We start from the raw sequence: 23,346 nt of genomic DNA, 5'->3' as shown, positions 1-23,346 counted from the left end.
TCAAACCATTCAAAAGTTATGGCAGAAAAAAGTTTTCTAGAGGGCGCTGTTGAGCCGTAAGGCCACGCCCATTAATGCAAACCATGAAATCAAATGTATCGCTAGGCCTGGCTTGGTGCAAAATTTGGTGACTTTTGGGGAACTATCAAATATGGACCAATCAGATGAAGGGGGGGGCGCACGTTTTGGCGTCCTAGCATCGGCACGGTAACGCTTTTGAAAGAGAAAAGTAATGCGCGTCGTCGCAGGATGGAGACGCACATTTTGATGTATAACACACCTGGGTGCACGTTACGGTTCGGGCCGTATTAACTGCCGAAGGAATGGCATAAATTGCGTCAACATTACGCGATTAATTCAAAATGTTCAAAATGGCCGACTTCCTGTTCGGTTTCGGCCATGGCGCCAAGAGACTTTTCTTTTAGTTGCGACATGATACAGGTGTGTACCGATTTTCGTGCATGTACGTCAAACCGTATTGTGGGGCCTGAGGCGCAAAGTTTTCAAGGGGGCGCTGTTGAGCCATTAGGACATGCACATTAATGTAAACCATTAAATATCACATTTTTCACCAGGCCTGGTTTGCGTGCAAAATTTGGTGACTTTTGGGGCACGTTTAGGGGGAAAAAAGGCCCTCATTTCGTAGAAAGAAAGAAAGAAAGAAAGAAAGAAAGAAAGAAAGAAAGAAAGAAAGAAAGAAAGAAAGAAAGAAAGAAAGAAAGAAAGAAAGAAAGAAAGAAAGAAAGAAAGAAAGAAAGAAAGAAAGAAAGAAAGAAAGAAAGAAAGAAAGAAAGAAAGAAAGAAAGAAAGAGGCCACAGCGGGACCAGTATATGAAGATTTGAATTTCCACGACAACCTGTTGCCTAGCAACAAGCACCCAAAGTCAAATTGACAGAACCTGAACAGAACTGGGATTGGTTGGGTCGGTACCAGGGGTGGAGTCCAGTCCCGGTTCTGACGAGTGCTAACGCGAGCGCGTGTACCTCCCAGGGGACTTTGCGGTGCTGCTGAAGGCGGGCATGACGGTGCGCCAGGCCATCCTCTACAACGCGCTGTCGGCCATGATGGCGTACCTGGGCCTGGTGACGGGGATTCTGATCGGACAGTACGCCGAGAACGTCTCCACCTGGATCTTCGCCCTCACCGCCGGCCTCTTCATGTACGTGGCGCTGGTGGACATGGTGAGTGACGTCATCACACAAGGCCCCCCCGATCTAGAGCTTCTTGTTAGTTTGACCCCAGGCCGCCCCCTGGTGGCGTTCCTCTGCGCTGCAACCCGCAACACCACCATGTCTAAGTAACCGTCAGGGAAATGTTAACCCCCCTACAATTAGGGCCAAACTTAGACAAAAAAAATTAGGGAAATTAGGAGAATAAAGTCATAATAATGATATGAGGATTGTTCTGGTCTCACCAGCGTTAGGTTACCCAGTCAGTTAAACACAGAGTCCAATAAATCCAGTTGAAGCCGGGACTTGTTTTGGAAGCTTTATCGAACCACAGTGTGAAACTGCAACACAAAATATTGCAAAATATATGTATATTAAATATAAGTACAAAAGGTAGGCAACAGGTAAGTATAATAATTAATTACAGGTAAAACAGGTAAATATAGTAATTAATTACACACAGGTAAGTAAATTAGTTAGGTTGCCTGTACTGCATTTAACAGGAAGAACATATAAAGTATGTACTAAATAATAATAACACTTTTATCCCAGTCAAGGAACGCAGCAGGATAAGTGAGGTAAGTACATGCATGAAAATGCTGTAATGTTGAAGGCCATAATACAACCCGATATGAGTTACGAAATAAACGTATATAACGTGGCTGTAACTCGCAAATAATGCACTCTAAATGTTAATATAAACCCTTTAACAAATGTACTAACAGACATTGCGTCTTAGTGAGGCATAGAAGAAGATAGAGAAGGAAGAAAAACACAGAAAACTGTTAACCGTTAACTGAAAACCGTTACGTCCGCTCCGCTTCCTGTTTAAACCGGAAGTGACGTAACCGGAAATGACGTACCCGGAAATGGGGTAAGAATTCGGCGATTTTACATAAACGGCCACAAAGGGCTCCAAACAACAACATAAAAATCGCTTAGCAGTCTACTGAGTCCGTAACACTCCCCGCCTGGGGTCTTTTAATGACCCCAATAAACACTAATCTTCACTTGGAGTCCTCTGGAGATAGAAGAAGGACCACTTCTGTAACAGGTCGAGAGAATACTTTCTGAGTTCCGTCTTTGAAGACTCTAACGTCCACCTTTCTCACTCTTCCATCTTGGCTAGGTGAGACTTTCACGATGATCTTAGCTTTCTCAAGCTCTTCTTCCGTAGGGCCTGAACGACAGATGTGCCATCCCCGGCAGGCATTGTCTGGCATAAACTGAGTGAAAGAACGAGCTACGTGGATTAGGCGTGCGACTGATGGCATGAGTGTGCTCCATGCAGAGAAACGCTCAAACTTTTCGATGCTCATCAGGTTCTTTGACACTTCTGTGACACTAGTTGTGACCAGTGGACGTATTTCGCTATCAGCGAGAGGGTCGATGAGGTTGAAAGTTTCTTTAAGTTCAGAGAAGTGCAAAGAAGGGTTCTGAAGAAAAGCTGGTCCAGACAACCAAGTTGTGGTGCTAAGGGAGGCTTCAGCGACTGACCTGAACCCATGGTCCGATGGGTTATGTTCTGTGGGAACGTATCGCCACTGTTCTGGAGCTGAAGACTGTCGAATCCGCTGGACTCTGTTATTCACGTACACGTAGAACCGTCTGGCTTGGTTGTGAATGTAGCCCAACACCACTTTACTGTCGGTGTAGTAAGTGATGCGATCGAACTTCAAGTCCATTTCCTCCACCACGAGCTCTGCAATTTCGACAGCAAGAACTGCTGCACATAACTCCAACCTAGGAACGGTAATCTCTGGTTGGGGGGCTAATCTAGCCTTCCCGAAGACAAAGCTGACTTCACTCTTTCCATCTTCAGTGGTTAGTTTCAGATAAACCACTGCTGAAATGGCCTGGACAGAGGCGTCGGAGAAGACAAATAGCTCTTTGTCTTGAGCATCAGAGAGCGAGAATGATGAATAAGGTCATGGTATCCGGAGTTCCTGAAGGTCTTGGAGGGAGGTCTTCCATGTCGTCCACTCCCCTTTCATGCTATCAGGGAGGGGCAAATCCCAGTCATCAGCCTGCTTAGAGAGCTCTCTGAGTAGAAGTCTGCCTCGTATAGTGACCGGGGCCAGGAAGCCGAGAGGGTAGTACAAACTGTTGACCGTAGATAAGACTCCTCTACGGGTGTTTGGCTTCTCGTCGTCCGAGATCTGAAAAGTGAACGTGTCTGTGGCGATGTTCCAAGACACTCCGAGGCTTCGCTGTAGAGGGAGATCGTCGGTGAGGAGGTTTAAGTCTTTAATTTCTTTAGCACGATCCTCAGGAGGAAAGGCCTCAATGACTGCAGTTCTGTTGGACGCTATCTTGTGCAGCCGAAGGTTAGATGCAGCAAGCATTTCCTGAGCTCGCTTGATGACACAGATAGCTTCTGCTTCCGTAGAGAATGACTTCAACCCATCGTCGACGTAGAAGTCTCGCTCCACGTACTGTCTGGCATCACTGCCAAACTCTGCCTCTCCTTGCTTGGCTGCTCTTCTGAGGCCGTAGATCGCGACTGCTGGGGATGGGCTGTTGCCGAAGACGTGCACGCGCATTCTGTAGTCTATTATATCACTGCTTGGATTGTTGTCGCGGTACCACAAGAAGCGGAGATAATCCCTGTGGTCTTCTCGAACCACGAAGCAGTGGAACATGTGTTGGATGTCTGCGGTAACTGCCACAAGTTCTTTTCTGAACCTTAACAGCACACCCAGCAAGCTGTTGTTGAGGTCCGGCCCAGTAAGCAGCACGTCATTCAGTGAGATTCCCTCAAAAAGAGCACTCGAATCGAAGACCACGCGAATTTGCTCTGGCTTCCTGGGATGATAGACCCCAAATGATGGAAGGAACCAGCACTCTTGGCCTTTGGGGAGTGGTGGAGCAACCTCAGCATGCTGGTTGATGAGCAGCTTCTCCAAGAACTCAAGATACTGTGTCTTCATCTTTGGCCGCTTTTCTAAAGTTCTGCGAAGTGAAGAGAGGCGACTGTAGGCATAGTCTCTGTTGTTGGGTAGATGTTGCCTAAGGGAACGGAAAGGCAGAGGCGCAACCCAGCTATTAGAGTCATCCTGATAGCACTCATCTTCCATTAACTGAAGGAAACTCAAATCTTCCATAGATGGTGCAAGTTGGTGGTCACTGGCTGACTGACGGAAGACTGACTGACCCAGGTTCTCTCCGGCATCAATCAGTGAATGGCATGTGGTGAAGGCCTTACTGAGGGACAGGCAGTTGAAGTTCTCCTTTACTTGGACCTTGCTGGTGCATGGCTCGAGGTAAGTGGGACGGCCACTATCCAAGATAGAGGTCTTAAAGGTGTTCACTTGAGATTGCCTGTGTGCACCCCCAAGACACACATCACCGACGATGACCCATCCTAAGTCGAGTCTTTGAGCAAAGGGAGCATCATGGGGACCATTAATCTGCTCTCGCACCTTATGCAGTCGCAACACATCTCTTCCTAACAGTAGAAGTATGTTGGCCTCTGAATCAAGAGGAGGAATCTCTCCGGCAATGCGTTTCAGGTGACTGTGATAGAGAGCTGCATTTGATGTGGGGATCTCAGAACGGTTGTTCGGGACCTGGTTGCACTCCAAAAGCGTTGGAAGTGGGAGACTGATCTTCTCGTCCACTGACTGAACTATAAACCCACAGGCTCTTCTGCCTGCTGTCTGCTTGAGTCCTGCACATGTCTTCAGCGTGTAAGGTTGTGCATCTCCCGTGATGTTAAAGAGCTTAAAGAATTCGGACCTAGCCAAGGACCGATTACTTTGGTCGTCTAGTATGGCATACATACGCTTTGACACTTCATGACGTCCTTTGGGGAACACATTGACGAGGCATATCTTTGAACATGCTCTCTCGCTCACTCCATCTCCACACACTTCGGTGCACTTAGTGGTAACCTCATTAACATCAGGTTCGTCAGACTCCCCGCCATTCTCTGAATCAGGGGGATCTGACCTTGGTTTCGAAGGAGCCGGGCCTGGATGGAGTGCTGGAACGTGACGGTTGCTTTCACATTCGTTGCACTGTATTTCCACCTGGCATTCCTTGGCGAGGTGACTTGTGGATGAGCAGCACCGGAAGCATATAGAATGCTCTTTTAGAAATTGTTTGCGGTCTTCATAGCTCTTCTCTCTGAAGGCCCTACACTTCTTCAGTGAATGAGGCTTGTCATGAATAGGACAATGTTTGGCAATATTTATATTTCTTTTATAGTGTCCTTTTTTCTCTGCAGGAAAAACTTGGGTCTTGTGGACTGCTACAGGTGTCCGAATATACTTGTCTGCCTTGTCTCTTTTCGCTGATATGGGTTGGAAGGATGTGGTGTTAAAGCTGGGATCTGTTTGTGTTCTAGCCTCGGAACGGATGAAATCCACAAACACACTGAAGGGGGGGAAAGGAACATTGTGTTGCTGCTTATACTTTGAACCCACCGTTCTCCACTTTTCCTGTATGCCGAATGGCAGCTTCTCAACTATCGGGCAGACTCCTCTGGAGGTATCTAGGTATGAAAGTCCTGTCAGGATGCCATCCAACTTTGCAGCTTCCACCTCCATCAACAGGTCAGCTAGCTCTAAGAGTTTATGCGGGTCCTTGTATGACACCTTCGGAAAATTCTCTAGCTTGGAGAAGAGAGTGTGTTCAATGGCCTCGGGTGAACCATATGTCTCTTCTAGCCTTTCCCATGTCATCCTTAAGCCTCTAGATGTGTCTCTCATATTAACAGCCTTTAACCTGCGTGCATGCTCAGACGATTGTTTCCCAAGCCACTTAATGAGTATGTCGAGCTCTTCGCTTGGTGAGAGGTCTAAGTTAGCAATAGCGTTCTGGAATGACGATTTCCAGGCCCAATAGTTTTCTGGCTTATCGTCGAAAGCAGTTAGCCCTGTAGTTACCAGCTGAGAACGGGCCATACATTTGACGAGATCGAGAGTGGTGGTCTGGGGACCTTGGTTAGGAGGCACAGAAGGGCTGTAGTAGGGTTGGTAGGTGACAGGCTGATTTCTATGCCATTCCTTCCGACCGTCTTCGCGCTGCTGCTGGAGCTGTGAAGGACCAGGCTGAGGGGCTCCAGGCTGAGAGCTGTGTGCTGAATAACACTGCTGTTGTGGAGTGACTGGCTGCTGGCGTAATCCACCTAGAACCTGGTATTGCTGATTGTCTTGACCAGTGTCAGGTTCGTGCGATGGTTGACCAGCGACAAGAAGCGGGTAGAAAGTCATGCCTTTGTTATCTGATCTAGCTGGCTGAGGAATGAAATCGATGCTGGCCTGGTCGTGCACGTAGTCAGCTGTGCGCTGAAGCCGTTGGTTGAGAGGAACAGGTATAGGCTCACTTTTACGTGACTTGCAATCTACTTCCAATAAGCCTGCTTCGAGTATTTCAACTTCGGCTAAAGCAGCATCCATTTCTTTTTTCTCTTGCATAGCTTCTAGGGTGGCTTGAAGGCGAGCTGTTTCAGTCTTTAGCTCTATTTCTTTATCTGCAAAGGCAGCTCTAGCTTTGGCTGCCTCTGCTTTAGCTCTTGCTTGAACGACCACGATGCTGTGGCTGGAGATTGAAGATGTTTTTGATCTGCTTGATCTGCTTGATTTTCTGGATCGTTTGTCATCATGCTGTGATCCATCATCACGATGGGGCGTAGACATGACGGTGTTGGATGTGGAAGCAGGTACTTGGTTTGAGTTGAGATAGCAATGGAGGTTTGCTTGCTGACAGCGTGTTGTGTTAAGGATCCTCACAGGCTCCTCTTTCTTCACAGCCCACTGTATAGCTGTCTTTTCACTGTTCTGGTCTCACCAGCGTTAGGTTACCCAGTCAGTTAAACACAGAGTCCAATAAATCCAGTTGAAGCCGGGACTTGTTTTGGAAGCTTTATCGAACCACAGTGTGAAACTGCAACACAAAATATTGCAAAATATATGTATATTAAATATAAGTACAAAAGGTAGGCAACAGGTAAGTATAATAATTAATTACAGGTAAAACAGGTAAATATAGTAATTAATTACACACAGGTAAGTAAATTAGTTAGGTTGCCTGTACTGCATTTAACAGGAAGAACATATAAAGTATGTACTAAATAATAATAACACTTTTATCCCAGTCAAGGAACGCAGCAGGATAAGTGAGGTAAGTACATGCATGAAAATGCTGTAATGTTGAAGGCCATAATACAACCCGATATGAGTTACGAAATAAACGTGGCTGTAACTCGCAAATAATGCACTCTAAATGTTAATATAAACCCTTTAACAAATGTACTAACAGACATTGCGTCTTAGTGAGGCATAGAAGAAGATAGAGAAGGAAGAAAAACACAGAAAACTGTTAACCGTTAACTGAAAACCGTTACGTCCGCTCCGCTTCCTGTTTAAACCGGAAGTGACGTAACCGGAAATGACGTACCCGGAAATGGGGTAAGAATTCGGCGATTTTACATAAACGGCCACAAAGGGCTCCAAACAACAACATAAAAATCGCTTAGCAGTCTACTGAGTCCGTAACAAGGATAAAGTTGTAAAATTACGAGAATAAAGTCATAATGTTGCGAGAATAAAGTCGTAATATTATGATAATAAAGACGTAATATTATGAGAATAAAGTTGTAATATTATGAGAATAAAGTCGTAATGTTACGACTTTATTCTCGTAATATTACGACTAGCTTTGGCGCCTTGTCCTCTTCTTTCAGTCCTTATGTCAGAAATCTGGGTGTGATTTTTGATCGTTTTTTCAAATTTGACAGACAAGTTGATAATGTCGTTAGGACAAGTTTTTATCAGTTACGTATGGAAGAGTATTAGGGCCAGACAGAAAAATAAAAATAATATTTTAGAGGAGGAAGATTTTTTTTTTCGTTATGCACTTCGAGAAAAAAGTCAAAATGTTGAGATTAATGTTTAAGTACAATTTCGAGAAAAAAGTCAAAATGTCGAGGAGAAAGTCAAAATTTCTTGAATAAAGTTGAAATGTTGAGGAAAAAAGGCAAAATATTGACTTTATTCACGAAATTAAATTGCAGAGCCTACGGCGTATGGCGCGTCGCCGCGTAACCTACGCCGTAGGCTCTGCGTTGGTGTAATGCAGAACCATAAATAAGCCTTTATTGTGGCGAGGTTTGAAAAAGACTTTGTAACAACGGGCAAACGAGTGATTATGTACATTCACTGAGTGAATATTATGAAAGTAAAATATATATTTCTCGCTAGAAATGTAATCAAAAAGGCATTTTTATGCAAAAACTAACTCAAAATATTGATTTTATTCACTAAAAAAATAAGAAATGTCCGCCATTTTTTTTTTTTTTTTTTTTCGATTCAGTCCGTAAATTACGACGAAAAGCATTCTGGGAAATTTTTCTGGCCCTAGTGAGCATCCGAAAACCCTTGATCCGTAGGGACAGATTCATAGCCACTACCCTCGTTTTCCACACTCCCTCTAGGTGAAAAGAGGAATTGGGACACCACTACCCTCACGGGAACGCGCAAAATTTAGGGGTAGGACTGAAAAGTAGGGGTAGGGGGGGATTGGGACTGGGCCTTAGATTACTCATTGCTAGTAGCACTTACAGTGATTCTGACAGTTGGGGGAACGACTTCAGTGTTACCTTTCAAAAGAGACCAAAACCATCCATGTACTTCAAAACGGCTTTCTTTGGGTACTTTGGGAATGCCTTGGATAGGCGTTTTATGCAAATTTTACAGGAGTGGTAAACCTATTTATTTAGAATGGCTTTTAATACCTAGTAGTGTGGTGACACTTTTTACTCTTTTTCTTTTATTCTACTTATTTTTTTGCTCTGTCTTATGATTGTATGTTGTATTTCTGTACGTTTTATTCTGTAAAGCACTTTGGCTCACCTATAGGTGGCTGTAAAGGGCCATATAGATAAAGTACCTTTACATTTCCCCCCACCCTTAGGTGCCGGAGATGCTCCACAACGACGCCGGCGACCACGGCTTCAGCCACTGCGGCTTCTTCCTCCTGCAGAACGCCGGCATCCTGCTGGGCTTCTGCATCATGCTGCTCATCGCGCTGTTCGAGCACCGGATCCAGCTGAACCTGGGGTTCTGAGGGGGGCCCGGGTCGGGGGTCCAGGTCCCGGGTCGGGGACTCCCCCCCGCATCGCCCGGGTCGGAGCTGCATGCATTCCTGCGTCTCTGTGTCATCACGGTTCGAAAGACTTTGCTCTTAGTTTTCACGTCATTGGCGAGGTAACCGTGGTAACCGCGGTAACCACGGTAACCTTGGTAACCGCGGGACACGACCTCGCCGCCCGTCTGCCGCCGTGGAAACAGACGACTCACATTCACAGCTGTAGTTTTGGACTTCCTGTGGCGGATCTTGGTCGGCGCCCGTGAGGACGTCAGGCCCGTGCTGGACCCGGGTGTCGGTGGATCCTGGATCCTCCGGAGCTCCTGGTTCTGTCAGATTCTTGTTTCAGTCTTTTCCTCGTTTGTCTGGTTTTTACTTTGTTTTCTTCGTAGATGATGAGTTTTTGCTGCTTCACCGCGACGCCGAACCGGCCACCGGTTTAGACCCGTCTCGCCTGTAAACGCCTCTGAACCGGTCCTCCCTACGGCCACTAAATGGGTCGTCCCCAAGGTCACCCGACGGGTCGTCCCCTTGGTCACCAAAGCGGGTCGTCCCCTTGGCGACTAAACGGGTCGTCCCCTTGGTCACCAAACGGGTCGTCCCCTTGGCGACTAAACGGGTCGTCCCCTTGGTCACCAAACGGGTCGTCCCCTTGGCGACTAAACGGGTCGTCCCCTTGGTAACTAAACGGGTCGTCCCCTTGGCGACCAAAACGGGTCATCCCCTTGGCGACTAAACGGGTCGTCCCCTTGGTCACCAAACGGGTCGTCCCCATGGCGACTAAACGGGTCGTCCCCTTGGCGACCAAAACGGGTCGTCCCCTTGGTCACCAAACGGGTCGTCCCCTTGGCGACTAAACGGGTCGTCCCCTTGGTCACCAAACGGGTCGTCCCCTTGGTCACCAAACGGGTCGTCCCCTTGGTGACCAAAATGGGTCGTCCCCTTGGTCACCAGATGGGTCGTCCCCTTGGCGACCAAAACAGGTCGTCCCCTTGGTGACTAAACGGGTCGTCCTTTTGGTCACCAACCGGGTCCTGGAGCGCTGAGCCGGTCCGAGAGACGGCCGTGAGCGACACGTCACACCCTCAAAGGACGGGTTTGAGCGCCGGCAGGGCAGGAGGTCCGTCCAGGGAAACCCGGGTTCCACCAAGAGGCTCGCAGACGGTTTTATCAACGGCGTTCTTGAGCGAGAGGAAACGGCCAGAGATGCTAACGTGGTTCTTGTTCTAGTTTTGCTGCACAACGTCTTTATTTTCGGTCCAGTCCATGCAGAAACCCGTCGTGCCGAGTATTTCGGCTCATTTGGCTCGTCTCCACCGTACGAACCGTATGAACTTCCATCTTTGTTTTTATCTTTTTACGGTATAAAAAGAAAAAGATACGCACGATGCCTTCGCTGACTCTGAGAAAAATGTACGTCTCACTACTTTATGTTGGTGCGTTTACTGACACCTACTCCAGAAAAGATGCTCACGATGCGTTCACTGACCGGCCGACTCCGCAGACTTCAGTCCAGGTCACTTTCACTCCTCCTCTCGCGCTTTTTATTTTTATATTCCTCTACATGCTGCACTCCTGTTTCATTTGTAATATTTATAACATCGATATAACTTGTCGTTTTGTGTCCAGCTGCTCATTTGAACATGTTTTTCTTCGGTCTCTGAATCTGTGAAACTAAATTAACCCTCAAACAGGTTTAAATCAGCGCAGCTTGCCTCTTCAGTGCAGCTCGTCCGCCCCCGTGTGGCCGGGAGGGGAACTGCTGCAGAGTTTTCTAGGAGATGTTATTTTCAGAAGACGTGCACTCCGAGTGTTTTGATCAGTGTTGTATTTTACCATTTTACTGTGATGATGAAGACGTTGAAGGACTTGAACTGTTCTGACGTTTGTGGAAAGCTTCAGTGTTACGTTGCAAAACTTGAGCAGAACCGGAACCTCAAAGCCGCCAGAGAACCATCAGAATTCCTCCGAGACCCGCGGTGCAACGATCGGACCGGGAACAGCCATTTCCTCTCATTTGTTAACTTATTTTCTTTCTTTTATTTGACCATTGTTCATGTCTGTTAAAGATCCGCTGAAGGGATATAGATGTTTTTTTTTTTTTTAAGCGTGAACACGGCAGCTCAAGTTAATCTTTGTTACAACATTCCTTGTGTTTGAGACCCATGATGAAGCTCTGCAGCAGGTCAGAGCCAACGTTCAATCAAAGTCATATATATCTGTGTTACGTGTGTTACACCTGTTACATGTGTGTTACCTGGATGTACGATTTTAATTTACTGGTTTACTGTGGCGAGTTTTTCACGTTGTACTTGATACACGAAGAAATCAAGAACACTTAGAAGTTGTTAAAGTGTGTTGGGAGGTTTTTTTTTCTAACTGAAGGCTACATGAGGATTCAACACTGTTGAAGATGTTAAACTGGTTTATCGGGAAAGAGAAAGTCAGATACTGATGCCAGTGTTGGAAATACACAGCTATTGGTGAGTATTTGCCATCTCCATCATCCCGTCTACGTTTAAAAAAAAAAACAGAATCACAATCTTACTTTAGTTTAGAGTCTCCAGGCGGCGAATCGGTCGGAGAGTTGATGAACTGATCTATTCATGTTGAGAATATGTTTAGGCTGCAAATTCCCTCCGAGGCTATACTTTCTAGAGGTGGGACAAATGTTGATTTGAAAAAATACACTAAAACATTAACCTTATCAAGCGTTTTAAATAGCCAGGATGTCAAAATAGGCCCAGTTTCTTTAGCTCTACCGGTCGTATCCAAGATAAAATATCTGCACCACGGTTTCTTTGCACCCGCTGGTTGCCGGGCACACCAAGTTTATTGAGAAGATCCTGTGTTTATTGGACAGATTTTGGGCACAGTTGACCCCCAAGTTCCTTTAACTAAGCTCAGATATTTTGCTAATGATGCTTAAACTTATCAAGCAGAACACAATACATCTGTGAGTGGGGCTAAATCCCCTCGTCCAGTAGTTCCGTTGGTGTCCCACAAGGTTCGATGCTCGGGCCCCTTTTTATTTTCAATGTTTATGAAGGAACTCCCAAAAGTATGTTTAGATCTCTGATCAATTGTAGGCAGACGACAAAAACAGAATCACAATCTTACTTTAGTTTAGAGTCTCCAGGCGGTGAATCGGTCGCAGAGTTTATGAACTGATCCATATATGTTTAGGCTGCAAAGTCCTTCCGAGGCTATACTTTCTAGAGGTGGGGCAAATGTTGATTTGAAAAAATAAACTAAAACATTAACCTTATCAAGCGTTTTAATAGCCAGGACCTCAAAATAGGCCCAGTTTCTTTAGCTCTACCGGTCGTATCCAAGATAAAATATCTGCACCACGGTTTCTTTGCACCCGCTGCTTGCCGGGCACACCAAGTTTATTGAGAAGGTCGTGTGTTTATTGGACAAGTTTTAGGCACAGTTGACCCCCAAGTTCCTTTAACTAAGCTCAGATATTTTGCTGATTATGCTTTAACTTATGAAACGGAACACAATGTGCATCTGTGAGTTGGGCTAAATCCCCTCATCCAGTAGTTCTGTTGGTGTCCCACAAGGTTCGATGCTCGGGCCCCTTTTTATTTTCAATGTTTATGAAAGATCTCCCAAAAGTATGTTTAGATCTCTGATCAAATGTAGGCAGACGACATAGTTATTTGTACCCACGGCTCAAAAACTGACATCTTCTCACCCGAACTAACAAACGCTGTACATAAGGTAGAAGACTGGTTCGTAACACGCCTTAAACTTAGTACAATAAGAAGTATTAGTATGATATTCACTACATGACCAGCAGAGCAGAAAAGATCCAACATGCACATAGGAGGCGAGGAACTCAAATTGGTGTATTAATACAAGCAGCTTAGGGCTCATTAGTCTCACATTTAAAAACCCATAAAATAAAATATTGGACTATCGAAAAAATAAAAACCAGAACAGAGACGGGCAAAACAGGAATTTCAAAGAAAAAAAAAATAAAACCCAAGGTATCTGAACATCTACTCTGGATAGACGTAGTGAACAGAAACACTCTCTTTTACTGTCACAGTTGTTTTTTGTTTCAAACTTTTAAGAAATGCAATCTGGAGTTTCGCTGTTTCAAAATAAACCAACCTCCTTTAATGCACCATATTTTTGTCCCTCAAGTGTCTCAAACCTCACAGACAACGTTTTGCCTCATTAAAAAATGTCAGACTTGGTGCTAAACTGCTTAAGTTGAGCTATTTTTCTCCCACAGATCCTGAAATAAAGCTCAATTACATGTTTCAATAATATTAGAAAGATGTCTTTGTTCATTTTTGTGACCAACCTTTGGTTTATTGTGAAGTTTAAACAGTTGCAGGTTGTTTTCCTGTAACGTCCTGGAAGAATGTACATTATTTTCCCGCCTTTTCTGCCGAAGTCCCACCACTTCCTGGTCCGTAATCGTTGCTAGCGAAGCAACCAGCGGTCTGTATTAACCCGGCGTCGGATAAACGCCTTTTAATTTCGCTGTAGAATCAAGATTAAACGGTTCATTTCGCTGTAAACGCTGACCGGTCTGCTGAAGGAGCTGCTAGCCGAAGCTAACTTTGATTGACAGGTGGTGGGCGTGTTCTCGTTGGCTTCTGGAGCAAAATGGCCACACGAGAGAAAAACGCCTCAAAACCGCTCCTCGGAAACCAACGGGTCACGTGCCACGACGCTTCGTCCGTTGGTTGTTAGAGTCTTCGGTCGGTTTACATTTCCACCGCCCACGTCAAACACATCCATCATCCAGGAATGATAATCTCAAACATGTTCCCCCGATAAAACAGGAAGTACGGCAAACGCCCAAAACCAAGTACAAAATAAAAGACCAAAAAAAAAGCAAACTGGCAATTAATTCAGGACAACACTTGTTTTTAAAGGTTTTTGTGGCACTAGTGGCCTTTATTTAGAAAGTAAGTTGACAGGAAATGGGGCAAGACATTGCAGTATAGAGCAACAGGCCGGGAATCAAACCTGCGCTGCCCTGTCATGTAAACACCAATAACCCCTTTGAATAACCGGAATTTGCTCATATTCCGTTTTAAAAACCTGAATATGACCCCTGGATTACTCCTTTTCTAACCCGAATATTGGGTCATGTAAACACCTAACGGAATATCCCGATCAAAAGGAACAGGAATTTGTTTTCTGCGCATGTTCATTTTGCAAGGAATCCTGGTCTTTTGAGTCCAGGAAGTTCTTATAAACACGGAGAAACACAAGACCAGGAGGAGACTAATCACTTCATAAATGGAATGAAGGATATGAACATTTCTGCATTTGTAGACGGTAGAAAGTACCGGGATAGAAGATTTACAAGAAGGTGAGCGAAAAGTTGCGCGAAGCAGCATTTATACGAACGCCAGACCAGATCAAGCACCGCTGGAAGACGCTGAAAAAGGCGACTTCTACTGGGCTGTTCATTATCCGCCGTGCTGCTGTTGTTGTTTTGGGTTTGGATACAGGAAGAAGAAGTGGAAATGACGGGAATTGCGTCATGACGTTCTCCGTGCGTCGCTGGTTTGATCCAGATATCCCGAATGGTTAATTACCATGTATACAGGGATAACCCTGTTTGCTCACGCATGGAAACAGATTATTCCGAATGTTTCAGTAACTGGAATATTGACCTTAACCCCAATTTTGACTGCATGTAAACGTAGTCACTGAGAGAAAAACAGGACAGGAACTAGGAATGGGCGATATTCTACCGTTCGTTCACGATAAACCATCAAAAAAATTCCCCACGGTAAGAATTTGTCATCTTGCGGTAAAAATGGTAAATTCCCATTGATGACGTTTTTGTGTAAAGCTGATTTATGGTTCTGCGTTAAATCCACGCACAACGTACAGGAAGGAAGGAAGGAAGGAAGGAAGGAAGGAAGGAAGGAAGGAAGGAAGGAAGGAAGGAAGGAAGGAAGGAAGGAAGGAAGGAAGGAAGGAAGGAAGGAAGGAAGGAAGGAAGGAAGGAAGGAAGGAAGGAAGGAAGGAAGGAAGGAAGGAAGGAAGGAAGGAAGGAAGGAAGGAAGGAAGGAAGGAAGGAAGGAAGGAAGGAAGGAAGGAAGGAAGGAAGGAAGGAAGATGAATTCCCGTTGATGAGGTTTTTGTGTAACAAACATGGCGGATCTGATCTCATTACAGTTTTACAGGTGGACTAATTTAATTGGTTTTTATTAATTCAATTTAATTGGTGTAATTTAGTAGTATTTAGTATCTTTTAGAGCAGTGTTTTGGGGGCTCCAAAGAATGATAGATTTATAGTTACAAAGGTGGAGTTGAATTGGTATTTTTTTTATCGTCATTTTTATCCTTATCGGGATAAATGCCAGAAAGTATCGTGATACATTTTTTAGTCCATACCGCCCATCCCTAACAGGAACTTTACAGAAAGATTGCTAAACTAACAAGAACAAATCATGACATCACAACCCTGAAAACATGACAGAAATGTCAATAATGTTGCTTCAATCCCGGATAAAAAGTCCACCTGGATGCTGTAAACACTTTCAGTGAAAAGTATTTCCTAAACATGAGACACCGTAAACAGCTCCTGGTCGTCATCGTAACACAAGTTCAAAATATAAGGGACCGTTTATCCCAGTAAGGAAAAGACCTCTAGAAAGATCTCTGTGATCCATACGTGAATAAATTCCCAAGCAGCTTCTTCTGCTTTTATTATATGAACCAAACGAACATCTTCCGTTTGCATCAACTTCCACGACAGCGGTTCCTGGTGAGGAGCGGTCCAGCTCAGTGTTTGAGGTCGAGCCCCTTCAGAGGGAACCTTAATCCTGCTGGGAACCTTAATCCATCCCTAGGATGATAGATGACGACCTTTGACGGTTTACATCCCCTGAAGTGTTGGAGTGACTCCGTCTGGACCGTCTACGCAGAAGCGTGAACTCAAATCTGCCTCCTTCCTCCGTAGACTTCACGGAAGACTCCATCATCCCCCCAAACGTCCTTGTTTCCTTCATTGTACCTCGTTACCTGTGAAGTCGGGGCCTCCTGGTCCGGCCCCGGCACCGGTGGACCCAGTAAACCCGGCCCGTGGCCCCGCCGCTTCCACCCGGCTTTGCACTGTTTATTTCCCCCAGAAACAAAGCTTCAGTCTTTTGGTGTCAGACCTTTAACGCTTCGGTCGCCGGTTCGACGCTGAGCAGCTGCTCACAGCGCTCCTCCTCCTCATCACCCCGAGGGAACATCAAGATCTGCACGTTCCCGCCGCATTTCTGCACACAAACACAACCATGCTGATCACACGTTCATTTAATTTACAATCTGATCTTTAATCGTCAACATAAAAGTGTCGTTTCTGCAAGATTTCAGCTCATTGAAGATTTTGCCAGCAGATAAAGCAATAAAGTTCACGTGCTGGTGGTTCAAAGGTGATTACGCCCACATCTTTTACTCTGATCCTATTATTATTATCATAACATCATCATTATTAGTGCCACGGCTGCGCCAAGAGGCACTCCTCCTCCATAGCTATGTAATAGCTATGGAGGAGGAGTGCCTCTTGCACTCTTATTATTGCTCAGGCTTATTTATTCATTTATTCTTCTGTATAAACTTCGTCACGTAACTAGTCCCGCAGCTTTGAGAAAATGCGAGTAAAAACGTAGAAACGTGCGCCCTAATCGGGAATTGAGTGGTATGACTTTTATTAGCGATTGGTGCGCACGTTTTTGCGCAACGTGCAAAAACGTGCGCTTTTTAGGCCATCCGGAACGCATTGGGAGAACTTTGGGGCCTCACCACTCGCACACCGTTACTCGAAAAATTCTGAACCGATTTAGAAAGTTGTAGGCCCTGAATTTAACTACAGTCCTGTGGATTTTTAGAGCGATGGCACAAATAGTTTTCGCACGAAGTGCAAAAACATTTCCAAATTTCCGAACTAATGGGGAGATTTTCCCATGTATGTGTGTGGCGCGGAATGTCACACTGTGGATGGGAGGAGGTAAGAAAAAGCCAAAATTCACCTTTTTTCTGAGTCATCTAGCTTTCTCATACCTGCACATAGAAATGTCATTCAAACTTCAAAACGGAGGAAAACTTCTCTTCTCTCTCCAAAACACCAAACAGTTTTTTCCTAAGATGTACACTTTTCAAAATATGAGCAGACAAGCGAGGACTGGAAATCACTTTTTCGTCAAATCTAGAGTGCGGAATTCAGTTGGTAGAGTGTGAGAAACAGCAAAAAATAACCCACATTTTTATTTGTAACTTGAGCTCACGGCCAAACCGTAAAAAGGAGACAAATAATTTTTGGTCAGAATGTAGACATAGGTGTTGGGATTCATAAAATGTGACAAGCAGGGTATGCACAAAATAATTATTGCTATCATTCATATTATTATCATTATTATTATTATTATTATTATTATTATTATTATTATTATTATTATTATTATTATTATTATTATTATTATTATTATTTTTAGTATTAATATTATCATACATTAGCATATAATGACCACGTTGAAGGAGAAAACAAAAATGAAATATGGGAATAAACTCATTTTACAAGAATCATAAGAATCAAGTTATTTCTTTTCAAACACAAGATAAATAAATGACAAAATAAATAAAGCATCAGGTGTCTAAATCCTGTCCTGAAATAAATCATCTTATTTTCTAATGAAATTACAAAGTAACTCATGTACACTTTTTCACACAAAACTCAAATTGATACTAACCGTGACCTGTTTCTTGTAAATGTGAACGTATAATCTTTATTATGTCTTTATTGTTTATATATCATTGAAGCCAGTTGTTCACTGACCAGAGATTGGGGGAGGGGCTCCTTGTGGAAGTGGGCGTGGCCTGAGTTGGGTCCACAGTGGACGACGGTCCAGAACACGGCGACCAGGAGGCCGGAGACCAGGACCAGGGTCACCGTGACGGTGGTGGGCTTCTTCCAGGCCGCGGCGGCGCCCCCTGCAGGAGCAGCAGCGGAACATATCAGAACCGGGCCGGGGGGCGGGGAATATGACCGGGCCCTCTGCAGCAATTTACCACAAACTCACATTTTCTTGCTGACAGTGTGTGTGATTGTTCTAACTGTAGCCAGTACTGGAGTTGAGGGGGGATGAGGGGGGATGGCATCCCCCCTGAAATAAAAACGGTCAAAATCATCCCCCCTGTAAAACTGCCATCCCCCTTTCCATCCCTTATGTCATTTCATCAATGAATGTGGTTTTACTGCTATTTCAACATTTAGAGTCATCACCAGAAAAATAACTTATTTGACAATTTTCACCTGTTTCAAGTAAATTTTCACTTGAAATAAGTAGGAAAATCTGCCAGTGGGACAAGATTTATCTTCTCATTACAAGCAAAAAAATCTTGTTCCACTTGCAGATTTTTCTACTTATTTTAAGTGAAAATCTACTTGAAACAGGTGAAAATTGTTGTTTTTTCCAGTGATGAGTCTTGTTTTAAGTGTAATGAGATTTTTTTTACTAAAATGAGACATTTTAACTAGAAATAAGACAAATATTCTTGTTAAGATTGTGAGTTTTTGCAGTGATCCATTTTACTTATCCTGTGAAGGACAGAGTCATATTGATAAGTTCAGAAAAGTGTTTTTTATTGTTGTGTTTTGATGTATTTGATGTAAGCCCAGTGGATATTTCTAGCTTACAGAAGGCTGCATTTAACTGCTGCTATGTCATTCCTGCAGTATTTCTGCAGCTGTTTTGGTCACTGCTATTATTTGTAATATATTATATTATTTGTAATCAGCACAAATTATCTGTCCCCATATGATAAAATCCACCATCCCCCCTGATTTTTTTTTTTTTACAACTCGAGTACTGACTGTATCTACCTGTAAACCTGCTCCTTGACCGTGATGCAGCTTTTGGCGGCCCGGGGATGAATCTGCTAACAACGTCAGGTTCATCTCCCACCGGAGGAGGATTAGGGCGAACAAAATATGCGTCTAGCTTGGGCAATTTTTCTTGCTTGCTTTTTTCTTTTTCTTTGCATTTATCGCTCAACTCTTGTGTTTCTCAGAAATACTTATTATTAGGGCCCGAGCCCTTACAGTGCGAAGGCCCTATTGTATCCGTAGGAATTTTTCTCGTTTTTTTCCTTCTTCCGACGAAATGAGGGTCTTTTTTCCCCCTAAACGTGACCCAAACGTCACCAAATTTTGCACGCAAGCCAGGCCTGGTGAAAAATGTAATGGTTTACATTAATGGGCGTGGCCTAATGGCTCAACAGCGCCCCCTAGAATACTTCTTGCCTCAAGCCCCACAATACGGTTTGACGTACATGCACGAAATTCGGTACACACCTGTATCATGTCTCAACTTAAAGAAAAGTCTCTTGGCGCCATGGCCGAAACCAAACAGGAAGTCTGCCATTTTGAATTAATCGTGTAATTTTGGCGCAATTTATGCCATTTCTTCGGCCGTTAATGCGGCCCGAACCGTAACGTGCCCCCAGGTGTTATACATCAAAATTTGCGTTTTATATTTTTTCTTTAATTTTTAATTTTTTTAAATATTTTTTATTTATTTTTTAAATATTTAAATATTTTATTTATTTTATTATATATATATATATATATATATATATATATATATATATATATATATATATATATATATATATATATATATATATATATATATATATATATACATATATATATACACATATATATATATATTAGGCTCAGAAATACTTGAAGAAATGCCGACTGATATATACATTTGGCCCAAATGATTTGGGATGAAAAGCATAACTGACGATAGAATCTATGTGACCGGCAAGTGTTTTATTTTTTTTATTTTTATTGAGGCAAGTGGGGTGGCCAGCAAATTTGTATGGGGGGCCATGGCCACCCCTGGCCCCCCCCTGGTGGCGCCACTGATTCTCATCAACATGGTATGGACAGTTTTCTTGGTTGGACCTCTGCTGTTTGGGTTTATGTTTAGTTGCCACTTCGTACAGTTAAATTGTTAATTATTGTGTTGTGTTGTTATTGTGTGTGCTGCAGAGCCAATGTGCTGCCAGTTCAGCTAATAGGCTACAATAGTGGCGAATAGGCTACTGGCCTGTATAGACAGGTCTTCATGCTCTGTTGGTTGAGCATGAAGTGTTTAACTGTCATAATGCATTAGTCAAAATGGATTAAAACTCTTTAATATAACTCCAGAAACGTTACCTGTGATGGAGACGCACTGGGGGCGGCTGCTGCTGCCGCGGGTCCCTGAATGCAGCACCGTCTGGGCCGTGATGCAGTACACGGCTCCGTCCTGCAGGGCGGCGACGTGCAGCACGCCCTGCTCCGCCGGCATCAGGTACGACACGGCCTGCGAGGCGGAGGAGGCGACGCAAGTTTATTTGTATAGCACAATTCAACACAAGGTAATTCAAAGTGCTTTACATCAACATTAAAAGCAGCAAGACACAATTAAGCAGTAGATAACAAATAAAATGATAAGAAAAGAGGTAAAACAGTAAAAAGCACAAGTTGTTAAAAAATAAGGGCAGTAGAGTACAGCAGGTAAGTATTTAATTTAAGAGTAGCTTCAGTAAACGGTAATGTTTGAGTGTCGGGCACAGAGCTCGTACAACAACGACCACAGGTGGAAAAAAGGGCTGATGAAATGAAAAGACAAAGGTGGGAGCAAGCAGAAGAAAAGCACCTGCTGCTCGTGGTCTTTCCTCCACACCGTGACGCTGGCGGCGGCGGTGAGAGGAAGATCCTCAAACGCCACCTGAAGGGAGTCGCCAGCCGTCGACACCGTCATCCGGGGCCCCGTCAGAACGGCTGAAACACAGTCCACCTCTGAGTTTTCACCTGTTAAAACTAGGGATGCCCCCATACCATTTTTTTCCTACCAAGTATGAGTACGAGTATTTTCATTTGTGTACTTGCCGATACCGATACGATACTTCTACCACAAAAACAACTAAGCTAAAAATGCAATGAAAAGTACAATGAATTAGAAGACAGGTTTTATTTGCAACAGATAAATTCAATAAAAATAAATACAATGAGTAGAATAACTATTCTAAACAAAAAATAATCTTTTTGTGTAAATAAAAAGTCTCCACACTGGCACTGTCTGCACATTTAAGAAAATATCAAACATATAACACATCAATGAAACATTATATCGCGGCTCGAGTGCGTCGAGAAGACGGAGAAATCCTTCTACAACTGACAGTGGCTGGTCATCCAGCGCTATATAGGAGGGTTAGAGCCTCTGGTATTTTAACGGCCCGTGGGTGTCTCTTGCCATTGTCTGTCGCTTTTGCAAAACCTGAGATAATGTTGGCTGTTGTGGTCTTGCAGTAGCATTAGCAACCTCCGTATACTCAGCTTTATGATGCGAATTGAGATGTTTTATCAAGTTGCTGGTATTAAACAACGTATTCTCCTTCCCTCCTCTTGACACCTTACTAAGTTTGAGCTTGCGTCCATTGGCGTGCGCCACCAACTGCAACGTCGCTCGTGTAGTACGCAAGGAGAGCGCGTCGTACCCACGGTAACCGATAGGGGGCAGTAAGCAGAGCAACAGTTGGAAAAGTGATTAAATATTTAGTAGCAGCGGTAGTAGCAGTAGCAGATTAGAATTAGAATAGATTTTTGCATAATTCTCATAAATTACGACTTTACTCTTGTAATGTTTCGACTTTATTCTCATAATATTACGACTTTATTCTCGTAATATTACGACTTTATTCTCATATTATTATGACTTTATTCTCATAATTTTTAGACTTTATTCTCATATTATTATTACTTTATTCTCGTAATTTCCATTTTTTTTAATAATACTAATAATAATAATAATACTAATACTCCGTCGTAGATTTGTTTGTCTATCTATGTATTTAATAATGATAATAATAATCATTTCTTGCACTTATATAGCGCCTTTCAAGGAACCCAAGGTCGCTTTACTGGAAAAGAAAACAGGAAAAGAACAAAAAAAAAAAAACACAACCGGGCCAAAAAATCAGGTGAGGGAACCACTTAATGGGGAAAGGCCGGGGTGAAAAGGTGAGTTTTTAGTTGTGCTTTTATTTTTTTTGGTTTGTTCATTCATTTCACTGTCTAAGAGCCTTGGTGGTGGAGGGATACTCTTTCTTTGTATGTCCACGTTTGTAAGTTTAATGTTTGTTAACGAAAAAACTGCAAAATAAAGTAAAAAAAAAAAAAACCATTAGCCCCACAAACCCGTGGAGAGCTTGAGGTCTTACTGTCTTGGCGGTTGAAGGGGCGGCTGAGTCGGGTCCAGGCCGACAGCTCCGACCCGCAGCCGGCTCGGACCCGGAGGTTGTAGCTGGAGTCCGACCCGAGGTCAAAGGTCAGGTCGCAGCGGGTGACGGGGATCTGCTGGCACTCGGCGGCGTCCATCCAGCTGCCGTTCTTCACCAGCAGCTCAAACTCTCTGAGGCGACAGTTTATTTGTTTATTTGTAAGGATCGCCATGAGCTATGCCCCTAAACACATCTAGTCGTACTGGGGTCCACATTAAAAACTATACATTTAAAACATACAGTTAAAAACGAGACATAAAGAAAGAAATAACACAACAAACCCCTGGTACTGGACGGAGTACAGGACTGTGGTTCTGCACGCGGCCTGCAGGGGGAGCCACCTCAGCGTGTGCTTCATGTTTACCGACTCCATGGCAACCTGCCCGGGAGCCTCCAGAGTCTCCATGGCAACCTGCCCGGGAGCCGCCGGCAGAGTCCAGACTTCTGCAGGAACAGCAGAGACTTTGGTTGTTCAACAGGTTACAATTAGCAGGAACATCATTAATTAACATCCGGATGCTGACTGAAACTCACAAAGCTGAACTCTGGTCGCCATGGCAACGTCCTGATCACGTGCACCATGATGTGTATCTAACTAACATCTTTAACTTTCTGACTCTGCAGTTGAAGAGAGTCGGTCAAATATAAGCTATAAACTTCAGCCAATATATAACAAATTGACTATAGTTTTATATCAATTTAGTTGTTAAGAAGTCTGACTGTTTTTGATGAGATAAACGTGAGTCTGTAAAAGGCTCACGTGCACGTTTAGTC

At 43.9% G+C, this 23,346-nt stretch overlaps 2 protein-coding genes across 2 annotated transcripts in view; one reads left to right on the top strand and one right to left on the bottom strand.

The window, feature by feature from the left end:
* slc39a6 (solute carrier family 39 member 6) overlaps positions 1-9,784 on the top strand; it is a 33,632-nt gene extending 23,848 nt beyond the window's left edge. The window contains exons 13-14 of the mRNA XM_061731655.1: positions 992-1,182; positions 9,088-9,784. Of these exons, the coding sequence (XP_061587639.1) occupies positions 992-1,182; positions 9,088-9,240 (344 nt within the window). The 3' untranslated portion in view covers positions 9,241-9,784. The remainder of the gene's footprint in view (positions 1-991; positions 1,183-9,087) is intronic.
* A 5,839-nt stretch (positions 9,785-15,623) lies between these two features.
* Positions 15,624-22,978, bottom strand: crfb16 (cytokine receptor family member B16). Its single transcript, XM_061731393.1, has 6 exons — positions 22,854-22,978; positions 22,513-22,703; positions 20,949-21,073; positions 20,465-20,612; positions 18,071-18,225; positions 15,624-16,514 (listed from the first exon to the last, which is right to left on the bottom strand). The coding sequence occupies exons 1-6, from the start codon at positions 22,976-22,978 to the stop codon at positions 16,404-16,406; spliced, it is 855 nt and encodes a 284-aa protein (XP_061587377.1). The 3' UTR covers positions 15,624-16,403.
* Positions 22,979-23,346: the final 368 nt, after the last annotated feature.

This window comes from Cololabis saira, chromosome 10, assembly GCF_033807715.1.
Source record: "Cololabis saira isolate AMF1-May2022 chromosome 10, fColSai1.1, whole genome shotgun sequence".
Taxonomy (NCBI): Eukaryota; Metazoa; Chordata; class Actinopteri; order Beloniformes; family Belonidae; genus Cololabis; species Cololabis saira.
This window is presented reverse-complemented; position numbering and strand designations above follow the sequence as displayed.